Below are 20,582 nucleotides of genomic sequence, written 5' to 3'. Positions count from 1 at the left end.
ACCCTGAGAAGGAAATTTTAAAAATATTAAAAATAGAATTAATCAAACATTTTTCCAGCCAAACTGAGCATTATATTACTTGGTACATAATCTATTATACAGCAGTTTTATTATAGTAAGATATATTTCCTTGCACAAAAAAGTGCAAAGATACAAAATGCAAAAGATAATCAACAGCATTTGTATGTATATCATATACATATGTTCACTGTATAAATACTGTACATGTGTGCATAGATTATTTTAAATGAAATCTATTTGTTTTCTTGCTTGTAATTACTTAAGATAATTTTTTTACCTATTTGGTTCAAAAATGTATATGCCCCTTGCCACAGATATATCAAAGCAAAGAACATGCAATATCATTGTCGCCAAAATGCAAGAATAAAACACTGCAACAGAACCAGACAATAATAACTTCTAATTACTACTACTACTACTAATAACTGCTATAGTAACTACTACTAATCAGCAATTAAACTATGTAATTTGCTGTGTACTGCAGACAATAACTGGCTGGGACACACTTCAGGGGAAGGCCTGCATGAAGAGATGGTTTTAAAAGTTGTCTGTCAAACTTGTGGGGACTTCCCTAATGGCAACCAACAAAAATATTTGAGAGGGTTCCATCCTATAAAAATGATTTAAGGGGATAGTACCATAGTTGATAGTACCAAAAGAGGCAGAGAGACAGAGGAAATGCAGTAAGATAACATTCCAATTCTTTCTCTGTAAATCCAACTGGATGACCAAGGCAAATTCAGTTCCAAAACTAGCCCTGAATTTAACCTGGAATGAGTCTGCAAAATATATTGCACTCAAGAAAGCCTGCTGTTACCTCACCAGCAATCTTCTTAATTATGTTTGGTAAAAATGGCTTATTCAAAACTGGGCGATAGCTGTCACAAATCCTTGGGTCTAGGGTGGGCCTCTTCAGAAGCATTGCCATCTCTATCAAGACTTCAGGTACCACTAATTCACACAAGGCATTAACTATAAGGTGGTGTTTTCAGTTTACACACTGGGATGGAGCCAGACTTCACTGTCTATAGATGAAAGAATTTCTTTTATACATGGAAGGCTTTTGACACAATTGAGGGATCATGCTAGGAAAATGGGAGGTAGCCTGGAGATGCCACCCCTACAATCCACAGAGCCATGGTTCACACTGTTTTAAGAGTCCCTCCACACCAGTCCAGTGGAACATTGTTTTGGAGGGCACAAGGGACTGCAGGGAGATGGGGAATCAGCAGACGTCATCTTCCTTCCTTGCCAAGAGGAATAACTTCTCAGTCCAATTTTCTGCATACACATTCACACACAAACATATCCAGTCAGTATCAAAGGCATCTGAATGCCATATGCATTAATGTCATCTACTCCCTGTACTGAGAAAGTATCCATGAAACTAAAACAATTCTAACATATTGTCTTCATTATCTAGATTAAAGTGTGACAAGCACAAAGATCAGGGGAAATATTTAATAAAAAATAATCTCAAACAAACTATGTACCTTCTCTAAAGATATACTCCTAGCCCAAAGTAATAATATCACTGTCTATGGACAGAAAGGTTCCTTCTGGCCCTAGTACAGAAGCAACCCAATTGAGAACAGATTGGGAATATTCTCCTCTAAGTCCATCTGTCAAGGTCACAATTTAAGGAATTAAGTCTCACATTATGTAGCTGGCCACCAACATGGAGGATTTCAAAAATTCATAGAGGATGAGGCTGTGACTATGTGTCACAGTGGCTATATTTTACCTCCAGTTCCAGAGACAACATGCCTTTGAATGTCAATTGCTAAAGAACACAAGTAAGGTGTACTGCACTTATGTGCTCCTTGTGGGCTTTCATAGACATCTGGTTGACCATTTTAGGAAAAGAACATTCAATCAGATTGGCATTTGGTTTGATACAATAAAGCATTTTTTATGTTCTTTGCTGAAAGATACAATTTGATATTTATTATGAGTATCTGTACTTAGTATCCAATTGATTGAGACAGAGTATGAGACAGAGGTCAGACATCAGAATACTACTATGCATGCATAGATTTGATAATCCATATTATTGTCATCTTAAATGCCCAGAATTTAATTTGAGGAATGTGTTATTGCACCATGTGGAAACCATGACTACAAACCTGATTTATATCTAAATGGAAAATTGCCAAGGAAGTGCAAGCACACACATTTGCCTTCAAAAGAGGACACTTCTCTAAAATGAGGTAGAAAAGGAAGTTGAATGGGAAAATCATGATGGTTTGATTTACACAAACTGTTTGGAGGTTACTCAAAACCACAGTAACAGGAACTCAGCAAGAATGAACACCACAATTTATGGAAGTCTAAAAGGTATACCAGTGCTTGCCCAGATGAAGAGAACTAAAAAGGGACACAGATTTTCACAACAGAAATGGAAGCACACAATTAAGTGATGCAAAAATGTATTTCAAGGAGTGTATCACATATAACAAGAAAAACCAGAGAGAATTCTCTAAATACAGCAGAAGCATGAAACCAGTTGGCCTGTTCAATGCCAACACAGTTAAAAGAGTACTAAAGGAGGATAAAGAGAGTGCAGAGAAGGTTAACTTTTTAAAATCAATCCCCAACTGCAGAAGATGTAGGAAAAATACAGTGCCTTATTGGATGTTTGTGGGGAGGGAGTCTAAGGAACTAAGACGAACACGGTTGACAAAAGATGCAATTCTAGCCATCATTGACAAATTGAAAACAAACAAATCATTGCGTCCAGAGTTCTTAAAAGAATTTAAATGTGAAACTGCTGATCTTCTTATAGGAATATGTAAGTATGATCCTAAGACCAGTCTTTCTATCAAGGAATTTGAGAATGGCAAATGTAATGCTGTTTTCTAAAAAAAGGATCCAGAGGATATCTGGGAAATTATTCACTGGTTAGTTCAATATATCTTCCAGGTAAAAGAGTAGAAAACTTGATTAAAGATAAAATGTTATAAAAATCCTGTTGGAAAAGAAGCAGCATAGTTACTTAAAGAATACTTTTAGAATACTGTGTCAAAAGTAAATGTTAGTGAAAATGGGATGCAATTAACCTTCCCTTTCCCAAGAATTGTGAGAAAGGGTGAAAACAGGGGTATGGAACTATGGGGAGCTTTAAAAATTCTGAGACTCTCACTCAAAGGGGAAAGTCTCTGCCAACTTTTCACAAGCAAAGATTTCTTGTGGCTTTACTTTCCCCCTTCACATCTGACCTTTTCTCAAGAAAATGTAACATTAAATGAACTACTTGCAAACTCTCTAAAGTCAATGTCTATAGTTAGTACCCGCTAGGATACCTCCTAGTGTGAGGCTTCCCTTTGCAGATTCCTGGGGATTCACACCTCTGCACTTACACAAGACCAACTAAAAAAATTTTTAAAAATATTTGTGCAAATTTCTTATACCTGCCCTGTTTTAAAAACAAGTGGTGAACTAATGATGGTTCCTCCAATATGCTGCTTGGGCATTTTGGAAGGAATTCCACTTCAGAAATCCCAAAAAGTAATCTCTAGGGAGGGAGGAAACATGATGAGCACAAAAGAACTTATAAATAGTTTGGAGAACACCAAGTTAGTGACTGTCACTCCATCATACCACTTAGAATCATGGAAGGGGTCGGAGGACCTTTGGGTCCAACCCGCTGCTTAATGCAGGATTCCAAGTAAAACCATTCCTCTCAGATGACTGTCCAGTTATATCTTGAATCCTCTAGTATGGGAGAGTCCAAAACCTCCCTAGGTTCCATCGTTGCATCGGGATATTTTTCCTGATATTTAGTCAGAATCTGGCTACCTGTAACTTGAGCCCATTATTCTATATCCTGGAATGATTGAGAAGAGACCTGTTCCTCCTCTCTGTGACAATCTTTCAAGTACTTGGAGACTGCTATCATATCTCTCCTCTCCCCCCAGTCTTCTCTTCTCAATGTTAAACATGTCAAGTTCTTTCAATCTCTCCTCACAGGACTTTGTTTCCAGTTCCCAAGATCATTCTTGTTGCTTTCCCCTGAACTCCTTCCAGTCTGTATGCATCTTTCTTAAACTGTTGTGCTCAGAACAGGTCACAGGTCATATGAAGCTTAACCAGTGCTGAGTAGAAGGGAACTAGTACTTCATGTAATTTGGAAGTGATATTTCTATTAATGCAGCCTAATAGCATTTGCCTGTTTTGCAGCCACATCACACTGTTGACTCATATATACCTTGTGATCTACAACAATTCCAGGATCCTTCTCACGTGGTTGTTTTTAGCCCCAAACTATCAAGTTCATCCTGAATCCATGTTGTTTTCTAGTAATCACTGCATTGTTCTCAAGATGTTTGCAGACTGGCTACTTTATAATCTGCTCGAGTTTTTCCAGGGATTGATGTAAGACTGGTCTGTAGTTCCCAGGTTCTTTTTTGTTTTCTTTCTTGAAGTTGGACACAACTTTAACCCTTTTCCACTCATCGGGCACTTCCCCTATTATCCATGGTTTCTCAAAGACAACAGACAGTGGCTCTGAGACTTCTTCCACGAGCTCCGTTATGACTCTAGGATGGAGTTCATTAGGCCCTGGAGATTCAGCTCATTCAACCCAATTGGATGATCCTTGACCATTTGCCAGTCAATCCTGAACTTCCATCTTGTTCTTTCAGCGTGTACTTCCCCTTCATCAAAATGGTTATAGATCTTCTGGGAAAAGAAGGAGCCAAAGTAGGAATTGGGTGACAAATTCTGCCTTTTGTCATCCTTTTTCATTTTGCTATCCCCATTGAGTAACTGAATCCCCAACTTGGGCACTGTTCTGGTGGCTGTCACTGGTGGTGGCCTGGGCAAGCTTGGTTGCTTGTGCCCAGTGGTCTGCTTACCAGTTCCACATACTCACATTGGGGTCAGTAACCTAGGTTCAGACAACATGGCAACTCATCACAGGAACAACAATCCATATAACAAACCATGGCTACAGGATGGCAACAGCCCATGAATAAGCCACCCTGTGATAAAGCAGCCCAGGTTTGTGCAACACAACAGCCACAACTAGTTACCCACTATGGATTGCTGTGTGTCTTGGAATTCCAATCAGTGTGTGGCTGTGAAATTCCATCTTCAGCATAATTACACAAGAATATAAAATACAACTGCCAATGTTATACTGCCATTATATAAACCTATGGTACATAACATGCCTCAAAGTTGTAGCCAATTTATTTATTTGTTTAGGATTGGTGGGGTTTTAATGTTTGTAAACCACCCAGAGAGCCCTCTGGGCTACTGGGGTGGTATATAAATGCAATCAATCAATCAATCAATCGGATATTGTAGAGTTAGAAGAGGATGTTGTGAACAGATCTCTTCCTCCCGCCATTCCTTTTTATCTGAATCAGATGCAAATTTATAAGCATAGTCCTTTTATTAAAATTTAATATGTTAGAATAGGATAAATCAAATTAACATTCTTTTTGTAAAATGGGAGAAGCATCTGCCCATGTAAAGAGTTGGATCTTAACTGAAACTTTCCCTTCTTCACTCCCTTTCAGAAAAGATTGAGTCTGCGCTCAGGGTGGCCTCTGCTGACTGAGGTCTAGATGGCAGGAATAGCAGACCCTTGCAATTGGTCCTCCTGAGTGGGCAAACAAATTCCTTCTCTTCTGCCTCACTCAACTCTGCAATGTCTTCCTTATTTTCCAAGGCAGTCAAGTTCTTACATACTTAATGAAATCTTAAAACTGCCAAGTCATCTGCTTACACCTACTCCTCAAATTCAGACAAATCTATCTGAACAGACTGTGATGTAGTTCTGCCCTCTTTACACCAGGGAAGAAAGGAAGCAATTAAATTGATTCCCTATAAACATAACAACCAAAGGTCTAGCTAATCCGTCATTCCATTCAGACAGTAGGCCACAGAAATTCACATACAGGACTTGAGTGCAAGAGCATCCTTTTGTCCATGTTTTTCAGTGACGAGAGCACATCGGCATACTGCCTCTGATATTGGTGGTAGTGTATAGCCATCAGGACAAGAGGCCATTTATGGCTTACAGCACATGAATCTGCCCAACATCCTTTTATAAGCCTCCAAATTGGTAGCCATCATCTTGTTGAAATAAATTCCACAGTTTAACTGTGTGCTATGTGAAAAAGTAATTCCTTTTATCTGTCACACGAGTCAGCTTCATGGGATGACTCTGGGTTCTAGTGCTAGAGAAAAAGGAGAACAGTATCTATGCATTCACTTTCTCCATGCCATTAATAATTTTATATACCTCCGTCAGGTCTCCCTTACTCACCCTTTTTCTAAACAGAACTAATTTTTCATCATGGGGAGCTGCTCCAACCTTTGATCATTCTAGTTGCCCCTTTCGACACATTTTCCAACTCTACAATATCCTTTTACGCTGTCGTGACTAGAACTCTATGGAGTATTCTAAGTGTGGTTGCACCATAAATTTGAATCAGGGGGATTATGAGCTGGCAGTTTCATATTCAATGCCATTCCTAATTATGTCTAGCATGGAGTTTTCTTTTTTTAATGGGATGATATTTTCACTGGACTGTGCACCACAAGACCTTTCTTGCTCAGTTACTGCTAGTTCAGATTTCATCAGCTCATACATGAAGTGATTCTGAAGCTATACACAGTCTCTTTCTGTTTTAACTGCACTAACCTATTTGGTGTCATCAGCCAACTAGGCTATTTTCCTGCTCACTCCTACTTCCAGCTTATTTATGAATACATTGAAAATCATTGGTCCCAATACAAATCCCTGTGGGACCCCACTGTCTTCATGTCTCCACTGGGGAAATTCTCCATTCATTCCCAGTCTCTATTTTGTTCTTTAGCCAGTTACTGATCTATAAGAGGACCTTGCCCTTTAAGTTTGTGCTCAGAATTCCCTGGTTAAGGGCTTTGACAAAACCCTTTTGAAGGTCTAAGTGAACTGTGTTTACCAGATCACCCTGCATCAGTAATATTGTTATAATAATTTGGATTGTTTAGCTTAGGAAATAAAGGCAAGGGAAAACATTCCATGAAGCTGAAAGGACAGATCAAAAGAGGCACTTCTTCACAGTGTATACTCAAACTATGGAATTTGCTACAACAAGATACAGTGGTTTATTTTTATTGTAACAGCTGCCCAGAGAGCATAATGCTAACAGACAGCTTTTATACAAATTTAATAAATAAAATTAGCTATCAATTTGGATGGCATTAGAGAAGGATGCAGGTGGTACAGTGGTTTAAAATGCTGGGCTTGTTGATTGAAAGGTCGGCAGTTCGAATCTACGCAACAGGGTGATCTGTTGCTTGGTTCCAGCTCCTGCCAACCTAGCAGTTCAAAAGCATGCAAATACGAGTATATACACAGGTACCTTTGCAGTGGGAAAATAACAGCCTTCCATGCACCTCAGTGTTAAGTCATGCTAGCCACATGACCACGGAAACTGTCTGTGGGCAAAGGTTGAGTCTCTTGGCTAAGAAATGGAAATGAGCACAGGCCCCTAGAATTGAACATGACTAGACTTAATAACATGGGGAAACCTTTACCTTACCTTTAGAGGAGGAAATGCTACCAATGGCTACTGATCATGATGTTTATAAATTAGCTTCAGCATCAGAAGAAATATGCTTATACATACCAGCTGGTGGGAAACATCAGTGGGATTATGCAATTGCACTCGCATTTGCAGCCTTTCCAGAAGGGAGCTGAAAGCTCGGTATGTGAGAAGAATGCTGGACTAGATAGATAGATCCTACGTCTGATTAAGCATGGCTCTCATGGTCTTAGCTTCACTATTCCATATGCATCCATATTTTTGAAAATAAATCCATACGTGTGTTTTGAAACATTAGGAACATATTCAAATCTACACTAAGTTACATATGATTCACGTATGTTTTTACCTGCATTTATTACAGTATTTAAAGCTAGTAGGCAACTTCCGGCATTCCAGATTCTTTCACCCACAACTCCCATCTTAACTTACTCTTGGCTTGAGCTGATTTACCAACCACTGATTTTAAACTCCATTTATTTTTTTACTTCTTTTGCTACATGATGTCAGGTTTTCTCCAACTTACTATAAACAGGGGCCCAGCTATTGTACATTATAGTCTGCTCAGATAGATTCATCTGATTCTGAGGAGATGGTATAGGAGATGATTTGGCAAGTTTCAAAGTTACCTGGTGAATATTGTCAGGCAGAGTGTGAGAACCACCCTGCCTTGGGAAAGAAAGATGACATTTCAGAATAGGGAAGGGAGGAAATTGAGGAAGAGTTTCTTGACTGTGTAAGGAAGCTAGATGCGAAATAAGAGGACCAGTTGGGAAGTCTTCAATGTTCCTGCTATCTTCTTGTCAAGCAGCAGGAGTTACCCTTGAATGGGAGTTAGAATCTTTTCTGACAGAAGGGAAGGAGGGATGTTTCAGTTTGGATTCAACTCTTCACATTGGTAGATGCTTCTCCCACATCTCAAAGAGAAATCTGCTTTGTTTATGCTGTTTTGTAACCTGATAAGCTCTAATAAAAAGACTGTCTTCCCTAAGTCTCCTGGAGGGAAAAAGGAAGGCAAGAGAGAGACCTTTTTCATATGTTTATCTACTCTCAAAATGTGTGTTCATATTATGGTTACTTTCTACGTATGGTTTAATTCACCCATTGGATGCCATGGCACATGTTCTTTGTCACTGTACTGACCTAGCTTCCAGTAATCCAGGCATGAGTCATCATAACATCCTTTTATTAATATCATAAACAAAGAATACTAGCCTATTCTATACTATGAAGCGAGAAATGCTGGACATTCAAGCCAGACTCTGAAAAGCAAGAGACACTAGAGGTCATATTGCAAATATACATTTCTTACTGGAGTGCACCAAAGGTATATAGAGACCACAGCAAAGCCTTTGACTGAGTGGATCACAAGAATCTATGGATGGTCCTGAAAGCCATGGGTGTGCCTCAGCACTTGATTGTCCTGATGATTAATCCGTATCATGGACAAGAAGGTACTATTAGGACAGAATATGGAGAAACAGAATTGTTTCCATAGGCAAAGCTGTCAGACAATGATATATTTTATCTTCCTATCTGTTCAAACCATACACAGAACATATCATAAGGAAAACTGGATTAGAATCAGAGGAAGGGGTAAAAATTAGAGGAAGGAACATCACGAATTTAAGATATGCTAATGATACCATACTACAGCCAGAAAGCAACAGTGACTGATAAGTGAAAGAAGAAGTACAACCTGAATATTAAGAAATCAAAAATTATGTCCACAGAATTATTAACAGATTTATTTATGATGAATAAATCAAAATTGTGAAAGATTTCACATACCTCAGCTCAGTCACCAATTCAAAGGAAGACTGCAGCCAAGAAATTCAAAGATGACTGAGACTTGGGAGGGCAGCAATGAGGGGATGAGAAAAGATAATCAAGTGCAAGGACATTTTACTGGAGATGAAGGTCTCAAGATCATCCTCACTATTATATTTTGAATCACACTGTATTGGTGTGAAAGCTGGAGAGTGGAGAAAGCTGGAAGAAGAAAATTGATGTGTTCAAAATATTTTGCTGGAACAGAGCTTTACCAATAATCTGGACCAAAAGAAAGACAAGCAAGTTGGTCCTAGATCACATCAACCCAGAACTTTCCCTAGAAGCAAAAATGACAAAACTGAGGCTGTCATATTTCAGACACATCATGGAAAGACAAGAATCACAAGACGACAATCATTCTAGGGAAAGTTGAAGCCAGAAGAAGAAAAGCAAAAGCAAATATGAGCTGAATTGAGTCTATAAAGGAAGGCATAGACTCAAATTTGAAAGAGCTGAGCAGGGCTGTCATGTACAAGTCATTTTGGCGGGTTTTCATTCATGCCATAAGTCAGCGACGGTTTGACAGGTTTAACAATAACCACCACAATAAAACCCATGGATTATTTTAGGATTATTTATAATCATGTCCAGCACATACTATGGTTCCTCATGGGTAAATTAACATTTGATGGCCTCTAGGCTCATGTGAATCAGTCCATTGTTAGTCCTATGGAAATGCAAAATATGGGTTCTAGTTCAAGTTGTACTTCTTATGACTTTTGTGTTTTGATATTACTGAAAATAACCTATCCAGAGAATTAATATATTTTCAACTAGGAGGCATTCTGGAAACACCCTGTCCCCTACACATATACAGAAATGACTTTAAACAGTTTGAATATGGCAATCTATGAGGGTTTAGTATAATTAGCTGTTTCTTTGACAATTGGAGAATGGAAGCAGACAGGGACCCCAACTTGGATCCCTCTTCTCTGTGGTATGGAAAGACGCTAGATAAATGTTTCTTTCATGGCCCATGGTGTCATGATACTTATTATCTAAACAATTCTCTAGCACTTGCCTTCCAACTTTAGCTCCTATAATAGTTCTATCATTAGTTTCCATTTCTGAATATTCAGAAATTTGTTGCTACTTTAAAAAAATGAAAATATAGCATGGAAGGCTAAAACATTTAATTGTGCTAACTCACAGAATAATACATGATGTTTTGTATATTTATTAATAATGCTTTGTGCATATAGAGATTATAATATAAATTAAGCTCTTATTTTGACATACATACTTCTAATTAATAAAGCAGAAATTCATCACATATCATATTGTGTTAAAACTGAGGGGAGAAAGAGATAAGAAGCCACCTACAGGTAAAGCAAACACCTAACTATATCTTTAATACACACACCAAGTGTCCCTTCAATTCATGTACAAAATAATGTAATTTGTCCCGACTTCCTACTAATTATAATGCACATTAAAGTAGTATTTTCTTCTTTGTCACCTCTGCATTCAGTTCTTATTTGCGTTTATTTGTATTTCCTATCAGTTAATCTTTTTTATAGTGATAACAATAACTGGTGTTATTATGCTTGGAAATTGAACATGCAGATAAATGTGTGATCAGTGCTATTTTTGAAAAAAGCCCTGTATCAGAAATACATAGCTTTTATGCTTCTTGTTTTGACTTTATAATTAAGCTTCTGGTCGTGATTTGCTTTAAATAAAAGTTTATCAAACTCAGGTTGTACACAGTTTTAAATAAATGTGCTGAAGTACATTATTGTTAACTCCTGTTTGATTAATATCCATTGTCTTTCAAGTTCAGACAAAGCCAATTCTTTTTCCTTGATTATAACTACCATAAGGGTTTTGCAATTCAATCTGAAACCATTATACCTTGTACGTGATTAGTATACATCAAATAAAGTTTAACAAGGTTTGTAATATTAAAACAAAAGAAACTATAACCAAGTTCTAAGTAACTAGGTAAGAAAAGGATAATGCAATAAACTTATGAGTTAGAACAGATATCTACTCACAATTAGCTAACCTAATTATGAATTTGAAAATGAAAACCAAAATTTTTGAACCCATTGTTTGAAATTAGCATTTTTAGTGTAACTGCTTGAAACAGTTCTGGGCTTCTGGCCATGGAAGGGAGCACTGCTATAAGAAGTTGAAGAGATTCTCCCATTTCAGAAATAAAAACTAGGACACAATCAGCACACCTCCCACGTGCAGTCTCCTCCTCACCCTTGGAGCATACCGGGTTTGCCCAGTCTGAAAGCCATGCTAAATCATTAGTCCTGGCTTAGTAATTAGCAATGTACACAGTGTCTGTGCTTCCACGTTGTGCTATGCACAAACTGGGAACTATGAGAACACATGAACAGCAATGGTGATCAAACCAAAAGCCTATCTAGTTCATTATTCTTTTAACACACTGGCCAACCACTGGCAGCCTCAAAACATGGCATGAGTATAGCACCTCCATCCTGTTCATGTTTGCCTGCAGCTGGTGCAAGGAGAGATACTGCCTTCAGTAATGGAGCTAGTATACAGCCATACTGAAATCTGTTTAACCCTATCCAAGTTGGTGATCATTATTACACCTTCTGGTAGTGAAAAGCTTCATGAAGTGCTGTGTAAAAAAGTATTCTCTCTTATCTTTCCTGAATCTCTCTATCACTGTTCAGTTTCACTGGGCTATGCGAATGGGAGAAGTTGTTCCTATACATTCTCTTCACATCATACATAATTCATTAATCTCAGTCATGTCTCTGCCAAATAACCCTTTTTGTAAAACAGGACAGCACAGAACTTTGTGACTTCTCCTTAGATGGAGGTTACTCTAGGCCCTTGATAATTGTGACTGGCTTTTTCTGCACCTTTTTCAAATCTAAAATATCTTTCCTTATTGATCCACAGAGGGAGCTCTATCATATCCTATAGCTGATTAGTTTATTCAGGAGTCTTTTCTAAGAGGAGTTGCAAAAAGCCCTTTAGAAGTCTAATCAATGGGCAGGTTTGTACAACACAAGAAGCATCTTGGTAACATCTTACCATTGTGGATCTTTCGTATTTTTGTGACCCAGTTCCAGAGTTCCTGGGTGGTAGGATTAGGTTTTTTTTTTTTTTTTTTTTTTTTTTGAAACCAAAGAGAGAATCGATGCTCTGTTCTAAGATTTCCATGTTTCGCCAGGCCTTGTTCAGTCATCTGGACTTGTGATTGCCATTTTAACATTGCTCTTATGGAAACACAATGGAGTTCCCAGGAAAGAGTAGCTGCACAATTTGCTGTTTTTATCTTTCAATCTCTGCATCCCTCAGCTTCCCAGCTGCAGATGTGTTATTGTTATGTGCCCACCTCCCTGTTTACTTTTGGAAATGGAGAGACAACATAGAGGAAGCAAGGGGAATATAATAGTGAAACTGTATATTTTAGCTTCAGTGGCTCAGATAGAGGGCAGTCTACCAGCTTTGGCTGGTGACTCAGCTACATTCCTATCTGGACAGAGATAGCTTGCTATCAGTAATCTATGCCCTGGTAATTTCAAAATGAAATCTACATGGTGCTGCCCATGATAACTGTTTGAAAGCTGCAACTTGTACAAAATGTGGCAGATTAATAACTGGGACCAGACAGTCTGAGCACATAGCAGGAGTTCTGGCCCATTTGCACTGGCTGCCTAAATGCTTCTGAGCCAAGTCAAGCTGCTGGTTTTAACCTATGAAGCTCTACACGGCTTGTGATCACAATATCTGACAGAATGCTTCTCCTAACCACCATCTATTCAGATGTACATTCAAGCTCTGGGGCCTCCCTCCAAGACTTGGTTGGTGGCAACAAAAGGGCCATTTCAGTGATAGTAAAAGATCTTACTATCTTTTCATTGCCAGGTTATATCTGTCTTCTACAGCAAGGCATTTATTTAGTTCACTGAGACTTTGCTAGATGGTTAGTTAGGTTCCAAGATTTATCTTGTTTAAGTTGCTGGAATATATGTTTTTTTTAAAAAAAAATGTACAGCAAAAATCTAACCCATTATGTATGATTCTTGAGTTCAAATGGCATCTAGGATTCCTTATCACTCAAGGGTTCAAAATTTATTTCAGAGCATCTATTACAATTTTGATCCTATGAGAATAATTGGGCATTTCGTTTTGATGAAACAAGAAAGTTTACTAGTCCAAAAACAGTAGTTCGTGCTACTATGGCTGCAATTTAGTATTTACTAGTTATATGCAAACAGCTGCAGACAGAATTCATAAACTGGGAAAATGTCTTACAAGATAAAGCAGCACTAATTTTAAAAATTTGAACAACTGTTTCAAGTTAAATAATCTATTCCTAGGAAATAATCTGGTTTAAAAGTCATTTTACTAGCCCATGTCTCCAAATTATATTGCATTCTCTTGTACTATACAGTAGGGCCTCCATATCCACTGGTTCAGTTACCGTGGTTTCACTTAACCACAGTTGACCTCAATCTGGAGAATCCATAAAGTGACAAAGAGAAGTCATAAAGTGCTTCCTTGAAGTGAAAATTCTTAATAGAGAAAGAAAAAAAATCATAAGCTAAGATTGCTAGGATATATGGTAAGAACAAATCTTCTATCCATGAAATTGTGAAAAAAAAGAAACTTGTATGTACAGTATGTAGTGTTCACTACTATTTGAAGTTTCAGGCATCCTCTAGCAGGCTTGGACCCTTTCCCCTGTGGATACGGGAGCCCTGCTGTATACAAAGTAGCTTGAAATGTTTATTAATAAAAACCTACTAGGTATCTATAAACACTGACTCCAAAATATGTTTCCTTAAATTTGTCAAAGATTTTGTATTATATTATTGGTTTTAGGAATAGACCATTTAAAGTTAGAAACTGGATCAAATAATTGTAACTTGACCAACTGGGGAACTAATAATGTAGAAAAGTGAAAATATTATGAAGAACTGAACTGAACTGAACCAAACAAAAGAAAAACTAGCAGCAGAAAATTAACAAGAGACCAACAAGAAGTATGTCCTGACAGTAAGATCCAGAATGAAGTATGATCTCAAAGGTAAGAGACAGAAGAAGATATACTTCAAAGACCATTTAAAGGTAGATAATGAAATACTTTAGAAAGTGTCCTGGAAAGAAACAATCTTGCCCTGAAAGATTTGCACAGTTGTAGCTGTGTGTCAAACAGCAGACTGGAAGAGTTGGTAAGCTGTAAAAACAATACTTTATTTGTATCCTGACTTTTCCCATCCAGTGCAGACAAGTAATATAAAATTTCAATTCCATATGCATTTACATGGGAGTAGATGTGTATGCATTGTAATGCACAGAACAAAGGAAATACAGAAGTAGAGCTCTGCTACTGTAAAAGAAATTTTGAAGTGATAGGTTTGAAATACTGCTCTGACAAATCCTGCTTATGCTGTTAAGTGTTTTGTAAACAAGCAGTAAACATATTGGCATATCTGACTTGGACAGTTACCACCCACAAGAAGGTCAGAAGTGATTTTGTAAAACCTGTTGGGCCAATATGCCATTTCTTGCATTATAGCTGGTATTTAGATGTACAAAATTTGATCATATATTAAACTTTATACCTGCTTATACAATGCAAGCTGTAAAAGTGGGGGCAGAGCTAGGTATGGGTAAAGAATCTGCTTGGTGGTGAGCTCTGCTCCCTCGACTCCAGTCTACTTTGCTACAGTCCAGAGTCTACGTTCCTGTTGAGCATGCCCACTGTCTGCACCCATGTGCTGCACAAGCAGCTTCCCTTGCCTGTGCTATGCGCAGCAGCTGTTTGGGCTCCCGAGCTTGACACTGAAGAATGTTGCTCTGTTCTGCAAGTGTTCATGGACTGTTTTGCTTGGCTCACTTTGCATGACCAGGCTGTGCATGAGAGGAAGTCTGCAAATGCTAAAGGGACAGATTCTGCTAGAGTTTGTCCCGATCCTAGGCACGGCAGTGAGCAGGGAGGGAAGAGGAGAGGTGTAGATCTGTTCTATCCAGGAGTATCTCTGTCACCACCCATTCCCTTGTTAGACAGGCCCAAAGGCACAACTATCCGAACACATTCTAAACAGAGGACAAAAAGGCTTGAAAACATGCTTCTTTTTACTTAGAAAGATCTGAGAGCAGTCATCTATTCAAGCATCACACTCTTAGGATCTCACTCTTAGTATACGGGTTCCCTAATAATGAAAACAAAAACATTGTCTGTGCTATCTTTCACTGGGATTTTGTAGCCTAGGTGACTTCTAGGGATCAGGTTAAGTCACTCTTTTGTGAATATCCCAAAATATAACTTGCACTGACACAATGTCCTCCACCCTATGTAGACACTGATATATTCCTTAAACAAAAAGGAAAGACAGGGCTAGAGAGTCTGTCATCTCATATGTTTAATGGGTTCTTTATCCTACACATTATTAATTCATATGCACAGGAATTAGAAAAACAATTCATTTCTCTTGTCAGGGAAATTTTTACAGTAAACTTAGTCAGGAATGGGAGCAGAAGCTGATTTAGATCCATATACTTAACACTCTCATACCAATTTAATTAACATTGCAGATTCCAAGCTATAATTGATGGATATATAGCACTTACTTACAATATTCTTATTGTGAGGGTCATTTTAAAGTAGTATGGCCCCATGTAGACGCTGCCAAGAAGTGCCTACCTATGTTGATGCTCCACGCGGCAGGCATAATGTTTAAAAGCCTCTCATTCTGTGCACTGCCCCATATACACACAGAGTTTGTGTGCTAGTGCTCTGTCTCCCTGGAGGTGGCTGTGCTGGAATGTGGAGGTTGCAGGGGTAAGAGGCTTTTAAAAATTATGCCCACTGCATGGAGCACACTGATGTGGGTAAGTGCTTTTCATCAGCCTCCACATGTGGGATGTAGTGTTTAAATTGGCCCTCAAATTACCACCTCAAATATGACATTAGTTTTGCCTGCCTTAAAATATCATGCAATATGGAAATCACAAGTACTGAAACAACAGGTATTTGGGCTGGTGTTTTAGTTCTGTAGCATTTGTGCCATCCCATTCTTAAACTTATCCTTGTAGCAATTAAACATGGAAACTTTTTGTTTGTTTCTCATTTTAAGGAAAAGGCTGGGATTCCCAAAACCTGCAGACCACACAAAAGAGCTTCCAAGAATAGCTCATTGTCTAAGTGTCATGTTTTGCTCCTCCATGTATACCTTCTGTTAATAAGCATTTGATGGTGGATGAGCACACATGGGTGTGCTCAGAAATTATAAAAGGTTTAGAGGCCCATAACTTTGCTCTTTTTAATTATGTAATTTTAATTTTACATAATTATGTAATTTTTGAAGTGCCAAATGTGAGTGGCACATTACAAGTCATTATACAGCATTAATATTTGTTACAGAACAGTTCATAGATTTAAAAATATAACTTTGCTCTTAAAAAAGACAGTATTTCTTAGTTTTGCTCTCTTCTAAAAGAAGTAGTATGCCAAAGATGACTCTAGTAATGGTTTGATGTCTTATGTTGGGGGTGGAGGGTGTTGGGGGGTGAGGGAGGAAAACATTAGCCTATAACCAATATCTAAGATGGTGGAAAGAAGCCTCTATACAGGCAACTATAATGAAATGTATAATGATCTCTTCAGTAACTACCTTATTCCAATCCCATCCAAATATTGAATATAAAGTTGTATTATTGCCCATTCAGAAAAGAATGAAAGCACAGAACTTTCATAAAACACTTTATGAAATATTACATCCTCACAGTTTCACATGATGCACTTCAGGCATTTTATTTTGTTTTGCAAATTAACTTCTTTTCTGCCCCAAAAGTGAAAAGAAAAAGTTCTGCCAACCCTGGACCTGATAATTCTCAAATGCATGTTCCAGTGTTAACCTTTGATTTAACTTTAAGCTATGCTTGTATAACTGTAACACCCCAGAGAAGTGTTGAAGAGTACAAAGCAAAAAAGAAAGAAAGAAGAGTTAATGTACAAATACGTTAAACAAAGCTATCAAGAAAGAAATGCAAGCTCTAGCATAGGTCAATGTAAGAGTTTTAAATGTTATTAAAATTGATTTTTTAAAACATCTTTTTAAATGTACAGTCACATGTCATTTCATACAAGTTATTTGAAACTTATTGATCTCCTCATTTGTGCAAAGACTAGGCTCTGCCATCAGTCTGGTGAAAGGATAATAGAGCACTCTAAACACTTATGATAGGTTGGATGCAAACAGTGGTCTTCATTTAAACAGATGTAATAGCACTACAAGTGTTTGCATTCCAACCTTTGCAATTGTGTGTTATGCAATAAATTAACAAGTGTGTTCTGCTCTGCTTCACATCAAGGCCAATATCTCAGCCTTGTTGCCTTAATTTGCAATCAGGGCCTAAGCACCAGAAGATGCATCTAAGGAACATTAAAGGGATAGAATACAAGCCTTTATAGCCTGCCACACTGTGCACAAAGAAAGCCAACAATTACCAGCAATTTTATTTTACCACTGTAGGACAATACCAAAGCAGTTAAATTTGGCTCCATGCAAGCAACTGGGAAAAATATACTTAAAATGACTATATATGGAAAATTACGTTTGAAAAATGCTCAGTGGAGAATGTATATGTATTTCTGTATGGACAGCTAAAATCTCTGGAAGTATATTCAAGTCTATTCTGCAAAATACCCTTCTATTCATCCTACTCAAAGCAGCATTCTCAGGCTATAATAGGTCACAACTAAGTACAGTACCTTCCTTCAAGAATAATTTTGCTTTGTCTGTCAGCTGTCAACAAAACACAAAGAACTCATACAGTCCAGCCATGGATTGTACATGTAAAAGAATCTAACAAAATACGAAGATAGTAAAAAGAAAAGAAAGAAATGAAAATTTCATGGTAGGTGCAGCTCCGTGTTTGCTAAAATAATTTCATACATCAGTTTTTATGGGCTTCTGCTGTATTCATAAAACAACTTCCAATAGTTGTTTCTAAAAGATTAAAACATACAGTAACAGAAAGCCAAGATACAACTAATGTCTGATTTCACATATGTGCACTTCCATGTAGCAGAGAAAATACATCAAATAGTCAGTAAGAAAAAGAATTGGGGAGAGGTCAAAAGTTAGGATACATGAACAATATTACTTATAAATAATATCAAGACACTTAGCTGAAGATTGAAAAATGAAATGTAAAGTTAGCATACATTACACAAGTTGTATTCTTGTAAAATGAGAAAAACCTTCTGGTGTTGAAAGAAATGTCTCTACAGGGATCACCTCAAAACCAGTAAAAAAAAAAACTTTAAAAGCATTACCAAGCACTGTTTGTTCATTTAAGTTTAATTATTTTCTCTTTGAGAATGGCACTAATGAAACTGAATATCTTTCATGGTTTCGAAGGGCAGTTTGAATAGTCTGTAAACAAGACTGAGGGTAGACAAGTGAGCTGACTGAGCCAAGGGGTTGCTAGGTGATGTAGAATGTAAACCCACAAACTTGCTAAGGGTTATTTTGCTTTCATTCGGCTCTCACACAGCTTCTCCCAAGTTTCAGCCATCACCTTCCAGGTGACTATGACAGTATTCCCATTGCTCTTTAAAATATTATGTTTGCTAAATGAAGAGTTAAAACTGGGGAAAGAGTAAGAAACATGTTTGCAAAGTTGCAGCAAATATAACCTCAGAAAGTATTCATTTCTTTTAAGGGGGGAAAATAAAATATTTGTCATATGGTACAGCAAGGACAAATGTTCACAGTATCCTCTCCCCCCCTTCCCTCCACTCCAAAAACTTGTGATTTTTTTTCAAGTATCTGATCAAAGATTGTCCAGTAAGAGCACTTTATTAGATCATCAGTCAAAGGGTTTCACAAGCACTGAGAGCAATGGGCTCAAATGCAGCACATCAGTTTTAATAGACTACAGACTAATAGTAAACTGCAGATACTGCTGAGAACTTTCCATGCACTAAACTCTTGAAAAAGCACCATCTCTCCAGCTTAAATGCAGCTGCCTCTTTCAATGCCGCAAATGGGTAAATTTGACAAAAAAGCCACCATTAAGACTACATGAAAGGCTCAAGACAACATCCTTTCAATGCTTTGTACTTCAGTAATCAGATGTACTTACTCACCCCCTCCCCCAAACCCGATCAAGAACTATTTCTGAATGGTAGGAAATAATTCCACTTTGTACATCTTTTAGTTAATCAAGACTTTCTATTCAGCAATTTGACCTTTTGTTCAAAACAGGATTATCAGTTTTTTCGCCAGTTACCAAGGGCGACTCGCATGGTGAACATAATTGCAATAATTTGCAAAACACCATGGCAACCCACATTACAACTAGGTAAATACTGGTCTTTTGTGCTACATTGTTATTTTCAGAGATGCTGAAGTCAAAGAACGAATGACAAATGAACACAAAATTTATATTTGCTTTGTCTCAAAAGAGAAGAAAATTGATAACAAGAATTGGGGGGAAACCGACTACAGCTGTAATTTCTAACTTGATTAATTAGGATGGTAACAGTCCTTAACAGTATATTCAACAAACAGCCCTGACTTAGTCTCTCCACCCACCTCTCCCCCTCACTACACTACTACCACTATATCCCCCCACCACACCAGACATTTTTTCTTCTGCTAGGAGAACCAACCAACCCCATTTGCTCTTTTCTTCATCTTAATGGAATCCTTAATTACAGAATATTGTCCTCCAGCTCTTCATTACACATTGAAAACTGAGTGAGGGAGAATACGAGTGCCAAAGCAGACAGGGTAGCTACAGCAGCCTTGTCTGCTTTTTTTGGACACAACAGGCCTAATGATGAGACGGCATTTTTCTGGTATTAGCAGCTGTTCTACTGCACACAATTAAGCACAAACTATTTAGCATTTCAGAGAGCTGCCTCTTGCATTGGCAGTGTTAGGTAAGTGTGCATGCTAAAATGAATTTACAATTTAAATACCAAAACATCTGATAGGAAGTCTCTACTTACACTGTAATTACCATTTTGGATGCAGTATTTGCAGCATTCCAACATCACTCCTTTAATGCTATATGTACAGGATAACATAACTCATATGTAGCATGCATTTTATGCAATATTACTATACAGGAGGATTTACCAAGACCGTTCACATACATGGTGTATTTAGATAAACACCACTTTGACATAACATAGCCAAGACAGACAGAGATTCAAATCACTGCTTATCT

At 37.8% G+C, this 20,582-nt stretch overlaps 1 protein-coding gene across 2 annotated transcripts in view; it reads right to left on the bottom strand.

The window, feature by feature from the left end:
- POLA1 (DNA polymerase alpha 1, catalytic subunit) overlaps positions 1-20,582 on the bottom strand; it is a 217,588-nt gene that overhangs the window by 84,508 nt on the left and 112,498 nt on the right. For both annotated transcript variants that reach the window (XM_044441804.1, XM_044441805.1), the window contains exon 35: positions 1-3. This exon is cut by the window's left edge and continues 114 nt beyond it. In XM_044441804.1, the coding sequence (XP_044297739.1) occupies positions 1-3 (3 nt within the window). The remainder of the gene's footprint in view (positions 4-20,582) is intronic.

This window comes from Varanus komodoensis, unplaced genomic scaffold (assembly GCF_004798865.1).
Source record: "Varanus komodoensis strain SLA01 unplaced genomic scaffold, ASM479886v1 scaffold4, whole genome shotgun sequence".
NCBI classification, from domain to species: Eukaryota; Metazoa; Chordata; class Lepidosauria; order Squamata; family Varanidae; genus Varanus; species Varanus komodoensis.
Note: the sequence above shows the minus strand (reverse complement) of the source record. Positions and strands in the feature narration are given on the sequence as shown.